Here is a 19,874-nt window from a genome sequence, read left to right as displayed (position 1 = left end):
TAGTCTTCTAGCTCACAGGCCCTCACAAGTAGACTCTCAAGCAATACTAGAAATGAGAAAATATGACGTCCTATTTGAGTAGCCTCTTGAGCTTAACTTAAGTTGAGCTTTGACTCTCGTTGTTTTTCTTAATGGGACTAAACTGTGTATTTAAAAGATTGACCTATAGATCTGTTTCAGTGTCAAATCTATGGGGCTCATACCAACCTGATGCCCATCATTCAGTCATTCTCTGCAGGGCCAATTATCTGTATGTATTTCTTAAAAAGTCAACTTGAGAGAACTGTTTCATTTTATTCTAATTTACTTATAGACAAGTCATTTGCAAGGTAGATCCTGACACATATCTTGGAGTCCTAAAAATATTTTCTGAAATTTCTGACACACCTAGCTTTAACTTTCAATGATGTTTAAGACAAGGAGGAAGTGGACCCTAAGTGAACAAAGTGAAAAGCTGACATCCTTGCCTGCGTTGCATCAGGATGCTTCTGGGATCCTTCAGTGGTTAACTAAGGAGAGTGACACACCCCCACGGGGGTGCCAGGGCAGTGATCGCTGGTGCTCAACATAAGATCCATAAACCATCCCTCCCATTTTACCTGCCTAACGATGGGAGAAGCCTTGAGCTGCTGTGTGTGAGGAGCTTGGTAAGAGACCATTTCCTGTCAGTGAGGACCATTAAACTTAGAAGAGATTCAGTAGAAAATAATTAAATCCAGGTCTCCAGATTTCTGAAAGTGAGAGGGATTGATTGCTAGTTGGATTGCTTGAAACTGCTTTGTGCAGGAGAAGTACACTATCTCCCCAAACTTTTTCTTCTCTCTCTTTCTTTTTCTTTCACATCTGATATTAATATTGGCTGATTTCCTTAATTCATCTTTCTACACACTTCCTAAAGCTGTTATTATATTGTAAATGTGGTTCTTAAAATTATAGGGAAATGTAACCAGAATACTTTCATGGAGTGTTTTTATATCTTCTTAATGTTTTACTTGTTTGCCCACATTCTGCAGTACAAATTACAAGTTGCCTTTTCAGACACTGACAGTGATGAACAGGAAGAGGAAACCAGACTTTTTTTTAGAAATCCCCCTATTAACAATATGTATGGCAGGTTTATAAATAGAGTTAACAGGTGGATATTTTCAGGTAACCTTAACACAAAAGTAGTCAATTCTAGGTAATTTTGTATTTTTCGTTTATGGGAATATTAAAAAACAAAGCAGCAAAATTATTTTTTGACACATTCTTTCTCACTTTCATTTTCCCCATAGTAGTCCTGCAAAAGACTGTCTAGAAAATAATGTAGGTAACTTAATTTCCCCAGGGTACAGTAAGTAAGCCACATGTATTTTTTGTTTGTTTGTTTTTTTGTTTTAAAGAAAGAGCCACCTAATTTAGGTTGCTGTTTTGTGTCAGTTAAAGAGCTCTTTCTGTCCGTTTCTAGCATTTCTAGCACAAAGTAGAAAGAATTCTAAGAGAAAATCATAAGAAATTTTCCTCAAGATTTCTAAACTAGTATGTATTTCTAAAATCTGAGATAGGATGACTTTTCAAAACACTGAAATAACCGTATGAAATAAAGTGTAGCAAAACAGCATATGGAAGTTATAATCTTCAGGCTGATACAGTAAATTCTCACTAAATAGGCTGAAGCATATGAACGTGCCAATATTTGACCACACTGACATAAAAATGGCAAATTCACAAAATTCGACCTAATGTTAATACCCTTTTTTGATCATCTTGGTGTTAGAAACCCATGAGTCTAGGGGTGCCTGGGTGGTTAAGCAAGTTAAGCATCTGCCTTCGGCTCTGGTCATGATCTCGGGGGTGCTGGATGGAGCCCCAGGCCAGCTTTGTGTTCAACGGGGAGTTTGCTTCTCCTCCCTCTTCCCAGAGCTCCCCCGAAGCCCCCCACCCTGACTTTTGCTGGGGGACTCTCTCTCAAATAAATAAATGAAATCACATTATAATACTGTATTTGCAGTTCTGACTGTGCATTATCAAGACAGCTTTAAAACTGGCTCTGAATGCTCTGAAAATCTTTGTGTGAGAATGTTTTCTTTAAATAATTTCTCTGGGTATATTACCTCCTTTCCCAGCCCTTCAGGATATACTCAAGCATTAGCGAATGACTGGAGGGTAAGTTAGGCTAGTACTCCCTCTATTAACAAAATAATTGAGAAGCAACCTTATATCTGAGTATTTTCAGCTTTTCAGGGATATGTCCAGCTTCTAAAAACTTTACTACACAAGCAATATATTAATATTGAGAAGTTAGGAAATCCAATATTTTTAAAGCTCTGAATAACAAGCTAGAGATCCCTTTATTAAAGAATGTATACCTCATACCTGAAGGAAAATATCATGAAAGCATATCTCTTGTATCGTTCTGTTATCATCTGTATCCCTAGCACCTAAAAGAGGACTTGGTGTGTAGTTGTCAAGAATAAGTAGTTATTGAATGAATTAATTAAATTGAATGAGTGAATTGAATTCTTAGAATTACATGCACATTTAAAAATTATATGTTTCTTAGGGGCACCTGGGTGGCTCAGTGGTTGAGCTTCTGCTTTTGGCTCAGGTCGTGATCTGGGATTCCATCCTACATCAGGCTCCCTGCAGGGAACCTACTTCTCCCTCTGCCTATGTCTCTGCCTCTCTGTGTGTGTCTCTCATGAATAAATAAAATCTTTTTTAAAAATAAAATTTTAATGCTTTTTAGCATCTGCAGTAGCTCATTAAACATCCTTTGTGTACAAGAAGTTGTTTGGTACAAACGACTCCTTTCCTCACCACCAAAATGAGGGTCTCATCAAGGTGTTTCCAGCAAGAACATTCTGCAGTCTTTTAAACAGCTAAGCCCATAGGCTGGGTAAGAGCAAACAGCAAGGATTTCTTAAAGCATTAATGGGTAAGCTAAAACCATTAATGCCTGGCTTAGTTCCAAAATGGCCTTGAGCCACACATGACCTTGATTGATGATGACTTTTTCACCCATCTCGCTGAAACTACTCCCTGAATCTTGCCTTAGGGCTTGTGTGTCACTTGTTTAGCTCTCCTGACAGTATTCCAAAGGAAGTCATTCATTGGCAAGGACAAAGTCTCCCTGCTTGTGCCAAACAGAATTATTCATTACCATTTTATGGAAAGCCCAAGTCACATTTCCAGAAGAGCCAGATCGCCAGCTCACTGATGTTTGTTTGCATTGACTTTATTTTCCCCAGTAGTCACCTGCTTTAATCAAAAGGCTTTGGAATTCCAAATGGAGCCTCTTTATCAATTGAAATCTCTTGGAAAAAAAAAAAAAAGAGTATGATTATAAATAAAACATCTTATGAAAAGAGACCTGTTTTGTCAAGCTCATGCTACTAATTTTTCTGTTTTTGTTTTAAACATTTGTATTAGGTCTATTTGGTCAAGAAGCAACGTTATGAAGAGTAGATCCGTGTGGCCTCTCTCTAGATCTGTTTTGTCAAATATGGGAACCACAAGCTACATATATGGCTACTGAAGTTAAATAAAATTAAATAAAATAAAATACTTGTTTCTCAGTTGTATTGGCTACACTACAAGCACCCAAAAGCCACAAGTGGCAAATGGCTACTTTATTAGACATGTATACATATGTAATATTTATGTCATTGCAGAAAGTGCTAACGGACTGCATTTTTCTAACTTTTTGAAGGACACAAAATAATTGAGTATTTTGGTTTTGATTTTAGAGATTTGTTATGGCCTAACATGGGAAAATGTTTGACTAGAGACTTACTTGTTCATCATATGTTTATTAAGTCAAACAATTTCTCAAGAGGTTATCTTTGTTATGAAATGTTCTTGAAAGTTTATAACCCTTATCTCCTACTAGTTAGAGGAAGTTTGGTGCCAAAAAAACTCCAAAGATCTCCTTGGAAGCTTGTGAGGAGATCTTGTGAGTCAACAATACATCTTCATTCCAATTAGCCTCTCTCTTTTTGCTGAGGAATTCAGACTTAATACATTTATATTTTACCAAAGCATGTTAGAAATTCTGGAGAGTTTTAGCACATCTTCCCTTCATTGTTTCTCAACTTATTCTAGGACTGGTTAGTCCCTAAATGAGCAGCCACCATTGACTCTCCTAGGCCTTACCTGACTCTTGGATGCATGCAAAATGCCCAAGATTTTTAGACCTGTAGCACTGCCAGCTCGGTGCTAGCTGCTATGTGATCAGTAATTCCAAGCCACAGAGTTCTCCTAGATTATTTTGGGGTACCACCGATACAGTATGAATTTGACCAATAATTAAGGAAAATTCAGTGATTAAGAAGACTAATACAGTTTCTTCCTACTCTGATCACCGGAGTATCCCATTAAAATAAACATTTTTTGAAAGAAAAATTTCTAAGAGTTGAGGATTTTTTAAATTAAAGGATAATTACTTTTAAAAGGCTATAATCTTGACTCTCAAATATAAAATGAACAGATATCAAAGATTTTATTTAGGTCATTAACTAATGAGAGAATCAGTAAGCTGTTAGAACCAATTCATTAGAGAAACGAAAAAGCAGATGAGTATATAAACTCAAGAGGAATACTGAAACATATTTGCTTAAAAGATGCAAAACTGGTCAATATCCACAGGGCAATAATCAATTACATTCAATCGTACATGTATGCTGTGCATTTTTATAGACAAGAATCATTTGCATCACTCTCAATTATATTCATCTTAGAGAGCTGAGAAGTTGTTCAAAGACGATGAAGAGCCCAAAACTCATAGTCAGATATCCTGGAAGGGTATGTCCTAGATAATTCACAGTTTCTCATTGAAGACATCCAGTAATCATCTTGGTCCATTTTCAAGTCTTTTATGTTTTTTTTTTTTCTAGTAAGTTACATATCTGCAGCTTACTTTCTCCAGAGTTCTGTCCTTTTGATTTACCTGGCCATTTACTCCTTGGTTGAGAGATACCTGATAGCTTTCCTTTTTGCTCGATTCAACAGAACAGGAAAAAGAACATAAAGATGTGGGTTTCTGCAAAATGTAAGAGACTATGGAAAGAATCACAGTGGGCTAGATAGCTTGGAGAGAGAAGCAAAAAAAAAAAAAAAGAGAGAGAGAGAGAGAGAAATGTGGAAGGAATCATAATTTCATAGATTCTGTGATTACAGAATTAAACGTTCAGCACTCCTTTATCTCCTTAGTTCTGGTTCCTTGGTTTTAAAATACACCTCAATTTAGCAGCATCTTTTTTGAGGTAGGGGACAAAGAACATTTTAAGGAGAAAAATGTACAATTCCTTTTAAAAACTAGCATAATGGAGTATCTTTATTTATAACTGGCATATTATGCCCTTAATAAATAAGATTTTAAGTCTGAGCCTACTTTTCATCCTTCTGAATCATTTCTGGCCATTATTTATCAGGCACATGGCATGATACTTTTCAAAATGCATTTTCTGAGCGAAACTTTTAGTACTTTTGTGATTGAAAATATAATTGTAAGGCATTTCAAAGACTACTGGTGTATTCTCTCTACTTCCATTTGATTATTTGACTATTTCACCTCCATACCCCTCCACACATTTATACAGCTAATTTGAAAGTTATCAGGAAGCCTAGCACCTGAGCAATAGTCCTTCACAAAGCATACATGGATCATTCACCCTTCCTGGCTTTGAAAACACTGTGATTTATATTGAGAGATTTGGCAAATTTTTCTGCCTCTAATTGCGCTGCTTGGCATCCAACAGACAGTTCTTTTTTGTATATATACCAAGGACAAGAGATATATCTACTTGCACAAATTCGTTGATGTACTTGGGTCTTATATTTGTGGATCCCTTGTAAAATACTTGGTTGTTTTACAAGAGAGCCAGTTCATTTCTTGAGTGATAAATGCTTGCATCACTTACAGTAAATTTACATTGTCCCCTCTGTCCACTGTGTCCATGGCCCTTTTATTTTTAGTGCTGCCATAGAGTATAGTGCTATTGAGGACAATTCAGGAACCAAGTTTTAGCAAAAATTCAACTGTGGGAGGCAGCATCAATGAAAATAAGTCAACTGAAGAAACAAGGGTGAACAAATAGCCAAAAGTTTACACTTATCCAGGCTATGACACTTACACAGGAAATGACCATAGTGGCACAGTTTGCATCTCTGAGGCTTGACTAGTTTCTTTGGACATTGATCATAGGATTTACTCTAATTTCAGAAGACTTAAAAATTGGGGGCGGGGGGGGGTGGGGGAAGGAGCACTACACATGTTGCAGTTGAGGAAATTTGCTAAATTATAGGTTGCTAAAGTACAGATTGTTTCACAAGGTCATGACTCCTTTTTGGTACATGACAAATTCTTTGACAAATTTTCCAGCTTCACTGCTGCTGATCTAGGTCAACCCTTTCTCTTAGTAAATCAGAGAACAAAAGTCAGGAGATTAACCTGTCCAAATTTCACCAAGTGAACTAGTACTAACCAAACTTAGAGCAGTGTTTTCCAAACACTCAATGCCAACCTATGGCGGGGTGGGAGAGAGGAGAAAGAAAAGTAGTGAAACCATGAATTCAAACATATCCACTTTGAAGAACTGTCTTCTTTTCATGACGAAATGTTCATTCTTTTATTTGGTTATAAGATGCATTATTTTTGTTAAACTGTTTTGCCCCCATCTCAATGTATTTACTTAATAAACTAAAAATCTAACAGCCTTATACTGATTCCCTCAATTAAAAAAAAAAACTACATGCAAAAATCCGAGATTTAATAGGCCAGAGTGCTTCAAGATAGTGCACTTTACGTACTTTTTTCCTTAATTATTTTCAATGGCTGTTTTGTTGTTGTTGTTGTTGTTGGAGAAAGGATCTTCTTCAGCAAAGAATACTTTCCTTTTTTTCTCAGTTCACAAATATGAAACCATTTTTTTTTACATTTCAAATAATTGGAGCATCCAAAAGAAGCAACAAGTTGCATTTATGAATAATCAATCTTTCTATAAATAAGATTAACTACTAAGAAAGTTTTTTTTTGAAGACTTCCTTATTTTGCTAGCTTTCCACTCTGTGATCACTCACACCTCAACTATAAGATTTAATTCCCTGACCTGTTTGAATGAAGTGTTTTTTTCAAAGCAGAATACACAAATACAGGTAGGTACCCACAACCTATCCTACCGCAGGCAAGATGAAGGAAAGGATGCAAGAGTTAATGGCAGTTTATTCGTAGCTCAATTGCTTCTGCCTTTTTTAGCCCAACAGCACAATCTACTACTATTCTGGCTCTGCAGCCCCTTGTTTTTATGTAAAGGCATTTTATTCAGTAGCTTGAAAATAATGAATCTACAAAGTAATGCTCCATATGAGAGTAATTCATTTTAGAATGTGTTGATTATTATGATTAATGGTGGGGCCATAGCATTTTGTAGACTAATGTTAATCCAGTAACATTTGGGTAGCACCTTTTGTGATTTTTCAAGGTGGTGCACTTGTTTATTAATGCATCCCATGTCCAGCCATCACATTATGCCAGCGTTGGTGACAGTGCCACTTTGTCAGACTGGAAAGATGGTCTCAGACTCAATAAGGAAACACTTTATCAAAGGGAATAAAAAATGGAAATGAGCTACTACCTGTGGACTAAGATTAAATTAGCTTTGAGAATTGAGAAGCAGCCACTACTCTTGCTGTTCCTTCTAATGCAACATTTGTGAGCCTTTACATCTCGAGCTATATTAATTCAATAAATATTTGGCACCTATGATGTGTAATGCATTAAATGCTTATTCTGATTATTTTAAGATATACAAAGAGGAATGCACTTCCATCTGTGTCTTCAAAAAGCCTAGGAAAAGAGCTGCCTCGTGCACAGAATTATCCATCCGTAATAGAAGGAAGCAATGTGCTGTTGGAGAGGTAGTGATAAAATGTGCCAACATTTTAGAGGAGGGGGAAATTGCTGTTGTAACTGAAGAACTAGGAGGGTATTCATAAAGGAAATGGAAGTGGAGCAGAACCTTGAGGAGTAGTTAGGATCTGAACATATGGAACCCGGTTGAAGTAGTTCCAGAAAGAGCACTACACAAGCCAGCAACAGGAGACAGAAATTCTGGAATATGTATTGCAAAAAGGGAGTCTGGCTTGAAATGCAGGATCCCTGAAGGGGAGTAGTGGGTAGAAACATGTTGGATCATAGTACAGTAAGACTAAAGATTTGAGGCTTTACTCTACAGGAGGAAGATTGTGAGGTTTTGTAAATAGAGGAACACCTGTTCATAATAGTACATCAAAATAATTCATCCAGGAACTATATGTACATTGGATTAAAGACAGCAGTGACCTGGGCTTCAGAGAATGGATGAAAGCCATTGATGGAGTCCTTGAGAATGTAAGAGGAAGAACTGCCACTTTGGCCATGGGAATGGTCATGGGATAATGGGTAGGAGAAGTGTCAGGAACACAATTTGGAATAAGCATTGACAGCTCATTGAACATAAGGGAAAGGGACATGGAGAAGAGTCAGACTTTGATGTTCTAAGAAAGAAAGGGAAAAAAAAGAATGGATTTGATTGATAAGACAGAGTTGTGTTTGAGCTGTCTTGAATTTGAAGTGCTGGCAAGAGTTAAAGGCTAAAACAAACAATTTATTGGGGAATAATATGAGCAAGGATGGTAGTTGAAATATCTTTGTTATGAGAGAAGTTCACCAGCCGGCATGAGAGGAACATTACATAGAAGAGAAGAGGGCTGGGAATAGATCCATAGAAAATGCTCCCTACTTAGAAGGTAGAAGAAGAGAAGGAAGTTTTCCCTCCTCCCCAGGAAAAAATCCTCGGAAGGAGTAGTCAGAGGCAGCAGAGGTGAAGAGCTAGGTGGGGTAGGTAAGATCAGAAAGGCTGGACCATTCTAGCAGAAGTCATTTTTCTGGCACACTAGAAATTTTGCCTTTAAAAGAAGGGAAGATCACTTAACTATAGACAAAATGTGTGTTTCCAGAACACAGTTCTTTAAATCTTTACTAAAGACTTTCCTGATATAACTCGCTCCCACCATTCATAATGAGCTTGTAAATCAGTGGCCTGGTGCTCACTGCCCTGGGAAGAGCCCTCTCTCACAAACACGTGGGGGTGATCTTTCCAGAAGTCTGCCAGAAGCCTACAGATAGATTAGTGGTTTTGACATCTCTTTCCCCCACTAAGGAAACACATCAGAGCTGTAGGTCCACCAAACACTGCTTCTTTCTGCATCTGGACCATCTGCTATAGACTATAGGTTCCTAAATGGAGGCCAATAAATATCCTGGCCAGTGAAAGTCATGTTCTCTTATCCACATGCATGCATTTTCTCAAGAGATTATTTCCCCATCTCCTGATTCTTAAAACAATCTCTTTTCTTAAAAAGATAAGAACCACTGTAATAGATTAAATGTTCTTATACAATGATGTGAGTTCCTTGTGCTTATACATTTTGGTACCTTCATGGTACCTCTTTCACTTTTGGCTGCATGGATGGCTAACAGTGCCACAGTAGATGAGCCAACGGGAATGATAAAATACTCATTTTGGCTCTGTAGCCTCTTCTTGACTCAGCAAATATACAAATCTAGGAAATACATTCTCTAATGGTAATGGTTTCTTGTTAATATAACTTCTAGCTTAAAATGAGTGCTTCGAATATATACTCTATCATGTATTTCTTCATTGAGTGTGTGGAGTAGGGATTGGCATCTTTATTTTATGAACGAGGAGACTAAGACTGAGAGAACACATGTGATTTGCCAGGGGTCATACATCATATGTTCGCCAATTTATCTCATGGTACATTCATTTGTAAATAAAAATGCGGACAAATATAATAAACTTGGCCTTGTTTTACTGGACTGCTTGTTGGTTGGCAACAGGCTGGCTTTTGTTTTTTTGGGGTTTAAGATTTTATTTATTTTTTCATGAGAGACACACAGAGAGGCAGAGACACATGCAGAGGGAGAACCAGGCTCCACGCAGGGAGCCTGATGTGGGACTCGATCCCAGGACCCCAGGATCACGACCTGAGTCAAACGCAGATGCTCAACCACTGAGCCACTCAGGCATCCTGTGGTTTTTGTTTTATATCAATGAAATCTTTTTATTAACCTCAAACTCGATACTCATGTTAAATGCAAGGGTTTCAATAGCTATGTTACTGAATGACAGACACCACGACCGTACAGTGACTTCAATTTCTTGGTCTTACACAAGGCAACATTAAATGAAAGTAATGAGGCCCAGCTTTGAGGCTTGCAGGATATGTCAGACAGCAGTACAGTGTCATGATTAAGAGCATAGGCCTCTGAGTCTGACTTGGATTTCCGAGTTCTACTAACCAGTATTACATCCTTAGTATTGAATATTGGATATATTTTAAGGTGTCTTTCAACTTAGAAGGGTACCTGCTAAATTCCCAACCAAATCTAGAGATTGAGAAAGTTCCCCTAATGTACCCCCATCCTCTGGTGGAGTCCCCTGGAGTATAGAAGCTGGAGAGAATGCCATGACAGGCTCCCACTGATGACCCAAGTCCCTAGGCTAGCTAGCAGGGCAGCTGGGTTCTCTGCCCCAGGGCTCCAGTCCCAGCACTGCATGCACCACAGCTGCTGCTCTGCAGCAGTGCCCTTGACCTCCCACAGGCAGCCAGCCTTGTCTCCCACAGCGTGGGGAGTGAGAGTTTGTATTTACATACAGGCAGAGCCTCACCTTCCTAGACAAAGGAGAATGATCTAAAACCTTAATGCAAAAGCAGAGAGATGGCAGCAATGCTTGGAGTTCCTCTGACAAAACAAAAACAAAAACAAAAACAAAACAACTGAGTCCTTAAACTGAACCCTAAAATGCGAAGGACCTACAAACTAACAAGGCAGTTCTCGGAAGCTGGAGTTAAAAACACTACAGGAGGGAGGAGAATATTTGGACTCAAACGCCTGCCAGAAACATCTTACTCTTAAAGTAAACTGTGTATGCGCTCTGTTAACCGAGTAAAGTTAATTGAAACACAATTTTCCATATGTGTTTGCTCAGTATCACTTTGCATGTTGTTTGTATGTTACATACATACGTACATACACATATACATACGTATACATATATATGTATATATAAATGATATATATTTTATATATTATATAAAATACATATATATATATTTTTTTTTTTTTTTAAGATCATGAACAAGTAAGCTACTTGATTGTTTGCAGAGGCAGTTCAGCTTTCAGATGCCTGCAGTGACAAAGTGGCAGAATCCAAGGAAAGAGGCCGCTCTGTCCCAGTTGCCTGCTGGTCAGTGCTTGCCCTTTGTGGGGAGACAGAGCTTTGGGAACACTGGTGTGCCAAGAGGAAGAGAAATGTTATCCAGGGATGTCTGGGCACTCTCACTTTCCCTTCCAAAGAGAAAATGGCTCAAGAACCAGATAAATCTGATATTTAGAAGTACTTGTTTATTTTTTATTTTTAAATTTTTTTTAGAAATATTCATTTATTTTTTAAAAAAAACCTTTATTTATTAAGATTTTATTCATTTATTCATTTTTTTTAATTTTTATTTATTTATGATAGTCACACACAGAGAGAGAAAGAGGGGCAGAGACACAGGCAGAGGGAGAAGCAGGCTCCATGCACCGGGAGCCCGACATGGGATTCGATCCCGGGTCTCCAGGATCGCGGCCTGGGCCAAAGGCAGGCGCTAAACTGCTGCGCCACCCAGGGCTCCCATTATTCATTTATTTATGAGAGACACAGAGAGAGGCAGAGACATAGGCAGAGGAAGAGGCAGGCTGTATGCAGGGAGCCTGATGTGGGACTCAATCATGGGACTACAGGATCACGCCCTGGGCCAAAGGCAGACGCTCAACTGCTGAGCCACCCAGGCATCTCTAGAAATACTCATTTAAATAGAAGCATCAATAAATAAATAAATAAATAAATACATAGATAGATAAATAATAAATGCATCAATTAGTTGGTGTGAACTGAAATGGTGATATCAGCCTGAGTCTAAAAGGACAGTACTGTAGAAGGCTCCCCCCGCCTTCTCTATCTTACACTAACCTAGATAGGTCCCTGGTATCTAGGATCCAGGATCCCTGGTGGGAGCAGCTGCCTCACAGGGAGCCACCCTGGAAGGGAAAATCGCATGAGGATGAGCTGAAGCTTTTTCTCTGGGTTACCATATCCTGTGGGTTCTGCAGCCGGGGCTGAATAAACTGGGCCGTGCAGCAGGTGTGAGTGATCTTTTCATGCCTGTTGGCGACCCAGTCGCACTGTGCATTAGTTTTATAAATTATAGTAAATGGGTAAAGTGACCATTTTCAAAAGCCTGACTTCATGAGTTCATCTTAAACCCAAAATACCTTTTGGTGTCTGTTGTAGCTTTCCTGGACCTATCTAGGTTAGTGTAAGATAGAGTAAACTGTTTCAAAATCTTGACCAGAACATATATGGTGAAGATATGAAAAATGGATAAATTAGCCTCACCAAACATGGTCTGTAATTATCCATTATATACGTATCTATTGGAACGTTTAACCCCATGAAGGTAAGGACCAGGGCTACTTTGTTCCTGGAAATATCCTCAGAATTTAGCAATGTTATTTGTTCATTTGACTGTTAATTGCCTTTTAAAAAATAGTATCTTCCAACAACATATCCTTAAACGAGGCTTCTGTTAGGAGATTTTAACACTGTATATTGCTTAAAAACCTGGTTTACTTTACAACTTTGTCAAGAAATAATTCTTTTTCTTTCTTCTTTTTTTTTTTTTTTTTTGCCTTTCACTCCATTCTCAGAGGTAATTAATAATTAATATGGAAATTATTCTTTTCCAGGCTTAAGCACTCCCATCATGGCTTTCCTCGGACTCTTCTCTTTGCTGGTTTTGCAAAGTCTGGCTTTAGCGGCCACTTTCCCTGATGAAACCATTGCTGAGTTGTCGGTGAATATGTATCACCATCTTCGAGCCACTGGGGAAGATGAAAATATTCTTTTCTCTCCATTGAGTGTTACCTTCGCTATGGGAATGATGGAACTTGGGGCCCAAGGGTCTACCTTGAAGGAAATTCGTCATTCAATGGGATATGACAGCCTGAAAAATGGTGAGAGGGCTTAGGTTTAATTTGTCAGGGTGGTTTGACTTTCAACTCAGTTCTGTTGTCTTCTGCCATAGGTAGCATTATTCACACAGTGTGAGAAAGTGAGCTCATTGAGACGGTATAGTTAGGAGAACCATTAGGAAACCCAGGAAAGGTATTTATTCCTAGCTCCATCCTTAGCTGAGTTAATCTAAGGAAATTGAAGATTTTATTATTATAATTATTTAAATAAACCTCACTGTGATGAATAAAAGCAAACATGGTTCTTACTGAGTTTCCAGTCTAGAGGGAGAGGCATGTATTAATCAATTATCACATAAATAAATGAAAACTTACAACTGTGATAACTGCTATGAAGAGAAGCAACAAGATTCTCTAAGAATAATCAAAAGTTTTTGCTTAAAACCAACTGTATCTTTATTTTTTAAATAGCATCCAAGAATTTTTCCTTTTTTTTTGTACTTATTTTATTTAAATTCAATTAGTTAACATATGGCGTAACATTAGTTTCCGATTAGGATGCAATAATTTTTTGAAATATTTTATTATTATGAAAATTTATGTATTGGGGAAAGTTTTTAGCCAGAAGGTGTTTTGTAATCATTTTGATATGATGTATGATTTCTATTCTAATGTTTTTAATATACATGAGAATCAATTCATTAAAAAGTTAAGAATTCAATGATTACTAATGGATTTCTATAGTTTTAAAGCAAAAAAGTCCAGTGAAAGTAAAATTTCAAGGAATATTTTGATTTTTAAATTAGGTAATTAAGCTTAATTCTTATTCCTATTAATTATAAAATTAAGACCAGTTTAATGACAATAATCTAAGTACTTGGGAGACAACTAAAAAATCACTATAGATTCTACCAAGAAATCAATTAAAAAGAAAAATAATGCCAGTTTATAATACTAAAAGTTAATTTGAAAATCTAGAAAAAGCACAAATGTTGGAACCTTTCAATCGTGTCGATGTGGGGCATAAACTAGTGCTTTTCCCTTGGGCTCCTGTCTATCAATCTCACTTCTCCACTCCCCATGATCGTTCACTGTATTTGTAACACTAATAAACTTGTTTGTCATTTTGCAGGTGACGAATTTTCCTTCTTGAAGGATTTTTCTAACATGGTAACTGCTAAAGAGAGCCAGTATGTGATGAAAATTGCCAATTCTCTCTTTGTGCAAAATGGATTTCATGTCAATGAGGAATTTTTGCAAATGCTAAAAAAGTACTTTAAAGCAGAAGTGAATCATGTGGACTTCAGTCAAAATATAGCCGTGGCCAACCTTATCAATAAGTGGGTGGAGAATAACACAAATAGTATGTCATTTGGTTCCTCTCTCTCTTTGGTAGCTTAGTTTTAACTCTCTTCTACTTCTGAAATTATTTGTCCCTTCACTTCATTTGAATTTTTGAATGTTAGATAGCATTTAGTTGAGTATCTAATAATTACTTTGTATAGACTACAGTCCTTTTAGAGGCATTGCATATGAATAAACATTCATAAAAGAGCTTAAATCTTTTGGCATGTGAAGAATTTTGGCACTGTGATAAACCAGTCTGAAATCTGTCACTCCAATCATGGTTTTCCTCTGCATGGTAATCTTAACTACTGTATGGAATTTTGCTTGAGTTGACTTATTTAATAAGCTAAACACCAGTTAGAATGGCAGTTGGTGGGGCTCTTAAAAATATACTTAAAATAGAATATAAGAAAGAGTTAAAAATCAGAGTTGGGCTTTTAAATGACAGAACTTGATTGGCAATCAAAAAATTTCTACAGGATTTCTTTAAAAGAGAGCACCCCATTTTAAGCCCCAGTAGGTGGAGATTTAGAAAGAGATACATTTATTTTAAAATTTATTTCTGGGATCCCTGGGTGGCGCAATGGTTTAGCGCCTGCCTTTGGCTCAGGGCGCGATCCTGGAGACCCGGGATCGAATCCCACATCAGGCTCCCAGTGCATGGAGCCTGCTTCTCCCTCTGCCTGTGTCTCTGCCTCTCTCTCTCCCTCTCTCTGTGACTATCATAAGTAAATAAAAATAAAAAAATGAAAAAAAATAAAATTTATTTCTAATCTTGGGGCAACTGGCTACCTTGGCTGGTGGAGACAACTTGTGATACTTGATCTTGAGGTTGTGAGTTTGAGCCCTACATTGAGCATAAAATTTTTTTAATAAAATCTTTAAAAAATAATAAATGTTTCTAATCTATACCTTAATAATGTATTTAAGCTTTCCAAGTGCTTCATATCTTACCATTTTTTAAAAGATTTTATTTATTTATTCATGAGAGACAGAGAGAGAGGCAGAGATACTGGCAGAGGGAGAAGCAGGCTCCATGCAGGATGCCCGATGCAGGATTCCATCGGGGAGCCCCAGGACTATGCCCTAATCTGAAGGCAGATGCTCAACCAATTAGCCACCAGGCATCCCCATACCTTACCATTTTATTTTCTAACTTTACCATCAAAATACTGAAATAAGATTTTTTTTAAATGAGTCCAAATTGAAAGCAGATTAAAAAAAATGTTTGTTAAAATTAATTCATATTGTCAAAACTCCCCAAATAATGTCAATCTAATGTATGTTATTTTGGAACAACAACCAAAAGCCCTGACACATGCCCTATGTCCTATATTCCCCCAAATTCTGGGGCAAATTTGTAAGCACCTAAAAAAATGCTATGATTAATTGATTAATAAAATGAGAAAATATAAATTTTGGTCCTACCTTTTCAACTATGACATTAAAATGTAGGCTAAAGAAACTTATGTTTGTATTTTAACATTCAAAGATTAGGTCAAGAATAATAATCCACTTGGAATAGATTGAATTATTAAAAGCTGTCTTTTTCCAAACTATTTAAACATTTTTAGCTGTCAACAAAGACCCAGTACCTTTATACATAGATTTGTAAAGGAATATTTCAAATGAAATAAGATATCCAATTTATGGGAAATTTTTGAATTTGATGACGTTTTAATCATGTATGGTGTGTGTGTGTGTGTGTGTAACATTTTTCCTTTGAAAGCAAGATACTTTTAATTTTTATTGTAAATTTGGTCATGGTATACAGTTTTTCTGGATTACTCTATTACATGGTAGTTTGATAATCTTTTGGTCCCCTTTCACCTTCAAATTTAATATGAATTTTTATCTATTCATTTTTTCCCTGAATAGATCTGTTGAAAGATTTGGTATCCCCAAGAGATTTTGATGCTGGCACTCACCTGGCCCTCATCAATGCTGTCTATTTCAAAGGGAACTGGAAGTCACAGTTTAGACCTGAAAATACTAGAACCTTTTCCTTCACTAAAGATGATGAAAGTGAAGTCCAGATTCCAATGATGTATCAACAAGGGGAATTTTATTATGGTAAGGCCTCCCTTCTTGTAGTATATTAACACATTTTTAAGAAAGAACATGAAATATTTATTACTCAAGTATCTTGTCAATCTTGTTTGGGCTACAGTTCAATTTCCTTGGCTCCATTTTCAAAGTCCTCTAATTAGATCCTGAATGAATATTATATGCATTGACAGTTTTCCAATATAATTATTTAATTTATAAAGTTGATTACACCTGCAGAATGGCTTTATTCACATGTGAACACCTGACCTTGTATAAGAACATTTTGAGCTATTCCAAAAAACCATTGACTTTGGGGTGGTTGTCAGTGACCCCTATGTCCCCCCTTGCTCTTGCTTTGGATTCCTTACCACTCTTTGAATTACAAGCATTTCCTTAAAAATTTGCTTTCAGGCTGTGTGTGTCTGAAACATCTTTGAAAATATCTTTTCAAAGATATTTCATTGGACTTTCCAGAAGCCGAGGGTATTAATCCTTCTTCCACACTACATTGAACTGTATTCTTACACACTATATTTGAGAACCAAAATGTTTAATGCTCTAAAGGACCTAGATCAGTTATAGGAAAATACTCATAACAAAAGCATTACTTTTTTTTTTTTTTGAAAATGGGGGAAATCTAAGGTAGCAACAGGACCATTTGTTTTAAGGACTTCCTTATTTTTTTATGGAATCCTGGTGAATTTAGCTAAGTCATTAGAATACAAAGCTCATTACCCAACTAACCTCATTACCTAATTTGGAGAACTTAAACACCACAAATACACTAGAAAACTCTTGTAGAATATAATAGATTTTGTTTTGACTATGCTACCTCTGCCTCAAAACTTTTAGCTATGGTAATAATAAAGTCCCAGGTATTATGTGGTCACTTTTTCCCTTCTTAGAGATCAGGTGGGTATTAGCAAATGTGAACTACATCTAACTTGGATGCAGGGCTTTATTTTTCTAACCAGGACTTATCATTGTTTCTAAAGATATTCTTTAAATATATATTCATTTGAAGTATCTTCATTTAAAAATAAAAACTAAGTCTAGGGAACATATTATGACAAATGTGATATGATTCTGGGGATTCTAAAAGAAATTCTAAAAGAAAAATACATTTTTTAGGACCAACGATTTCAGGGCCTATTTAAAACAACACAACAACAACAACAACAACAACCCCCCTTTTCCCAGATGCCTGAATTTCTTATACACTATACACTCTTTTGGAAGAAAGTTGTAACAACCTAAACCTTTTTATTTGAGCTCTGATATGGGCCTTTTATCAACTTTCTTTGTATTTTAGGAGAATTTAGTGATGGCTCCAATGAAGCTGGTGGTATCTACCAAGTTCTAGAAATACCCTATGAGGGAGATGAAATAAGTATGATGCTGGTGTTGTCCAGACAGGAAGTGCCACTGGCGACTCTGGAGCCGTTGGTCAAAACACAGCTGATTGAAGAATGGGCAAACTCTGTGAAGAAACAAAAAGTGGAAGTGTACCTGCCCAGGTAAGAGGTTCCTGTGTGACTCCCTCCGACAGCATGGAGGGAGAGATTTCAATGTAGGTTCTGACTCAGAAAAACTCTTGCCACTGCCTTTGAATTTTAAGTCTTAGCTACTCTCTTCCTCCCACTCCTCTCCCTCTTTCCTCCCCTTCCTCTCCTCTCCTTCTCTTCCTTCTCCTTTTTAAAAAGTATCCGTTTGTACTCACGAGGATCTGCCCAGAGACACAAGTTCACTTATTGATTCACTCGGTACTATTTACCAAGACCTAGTTTCAGATCCTAGTCAATATTCTTAGCTTCATTTTAGAAGATTTCTCCATAGATCATCTCTGAATATCATTTACATTGGCAGTCTTATGTATTTCATTAATATTTAAAGTTGATTATAGCTGGAGAGAAAATAATCCCTGACATTGTTGGAAGAAGTGCAAGCAAGTTACTGTGCTGGGTGCCAAGATGCAACCATAAATAAGCAGGAAAAAGCTTAAAATTCTCCCTGTGGCTTAAATAATAAAATCTATGTGGGGCCTCCATGTTCATCTCAAGCCCACCTCTGGCTACTCATCACAACAAACACTTTCTAGCATGTACTATCCATGTGCTTACTCTTATGCTACAGATAGCATGCTTTTTGCCTGCCTCTGGGTCTCTGTGTATATTTTTGCATTGGCCTAAAATGCTCTTCTCATGTTTCTTTGGCTGATATTGATATTGTGTGCTTTTCTGTATATTTTTAAAGGAGTTCTTTCTGGTAATATGAGGAATTCGGTGCAGTGTTAATGCTTCCCTTATTAAATTCCATGAATTAAGTGCAGCATGTCCAAATGCTTCAACTCTGTGAGGATGCAAAGTTATTTAGGAGTATTTTAACAGAATTCTAAGTGAATGCTTAATAAGTATCATATATTCTAACTCAACCATATTCACTAGAAAATGTGGCCTCCAGGTCCTGTCCACAGAGAAATTGAACGTGGCAGCAGAAGAAAATTAAATTTTCATTTTCTAAGAGATACTCTTCAATTATGAAATAGTTTAGCTTGCTTGCTGGCTCATATTAATGCCTCATACTAAACTAGGCACAGTTAATTACGATGTATCCATTTCTCCAGAAGTTCTATGAACTCTCTTCTGCATGGTTAATGCATAGAAAGAAAGACTAAATAGATAACATGAATCTGGTTTCCCTTTTTAAGAAATTGACTGTTTTCAAACACTTATGTATGGGTAATAATCAATAGGAAACGATCCACCCCTCCCATTTTACAGCATTAGGATCCATTAAATGTTCATTGAGGGTAGTGATTCTTGTGACCTCATTTTAGCAAAGGTAAACATTTTTTAATAGCCATATCCTAGGTTTACTGAAGTATCTGTCTTAAGATGTTTGTATAGTTTTATTCACATAGAGACATTACTCTGATAAGGCAACTTTGCATTTCTAGAATTTGACCACATTCTTGTCCTACTTGACAGGTATTTTTGTTTATATTAGATTTTATGCATGTAGGTTTTAAATGCCTTTTCTTTCTTTTTAAAGATTTTATTTATTTATTTATTTATTTATTCATTCATTCATTCATTCATTCATTAGAGACACAGAGAGAGAGACAGAAACATAGAGGGAGAAGCAGGCTCCATGTGGGGAGCCCAATGTGGGACTCAATCCCAAGACCCCGGGATCACAATCTGAGCCAAAGGCAGATGCTCAACCACTGAGCCACCCAGGTGCTCCATAAATGCCTTTCTTAAAAGGTATAGGGCATCTTGAGAGGGGCAAAGGGATACCTTTGTATTTTTATGATTTACCTCCCTGAATAATAAGTCCCACAGGAATCAGATGCTGAATTGAAATTGTATTTTTATCCAGAATACAGAATTCTATTTAGGAAAGGGTAAAATTGCTA

At 36.9% G+C, this 19,874-nt stretch overlaps 1 protein-coding gene across 7 annotated transcripts in view; it reads left to right on the top strand.

Moving 5' to 3' along the window:
* Positions 1–19,874, top strand: part of SERPINI1 (serpin family I member 1) — a 70,181-nt gene that overhangs the window by 30,088 nt on the left and 20,219 nt on the right. For 6 of the 7 annotated variants that reach the window (XM_041731699.1, XM_041731702.1, XM_041731704.1 and 3 more), the window contains 4 exons: positions 12,836–13,102; positions 14,193–14,423; positions 16,286–16,480; positions 17,769–17,973. In XM_041731699.1, the coding sequence (XP_041587633.1) occupies positions 12,853–13,102; positions 14,193–14,423; positions 16,286–16,480; positions 17,769–17,973 (881 nt within the window). In that variant the 5' untranslated portion in view covers positions 12,836–12,852. Of the gene's footprint in view, positions 1–11,268; positions 11,292–12,835; positions 13,103–14,192; positions 14,424–16,285; positions 16,481–17,768; positions 17,974–19,874 lie in introns of those variants that run through there. The other variant, XM_041731700.1, reaches the window with a different exon arrangement.

This window comes from Vulpes lagopus, chromosome 17 (assembly GCF_018345385.1).
Source record: "Vulpes lagopus strain Blue_001 chromosome 17, ASM1834538v1, whole genome shotgun sequence".
Lineage (NCBI taxonomy): Eukaryota > Metazoa > Chordata > Mammalia > Carnivora > Canidae > Vulpes > Vulpes lagopus.
This window is presented reverse-complemented; position numbering and strand designations above follow the sequence as displayed.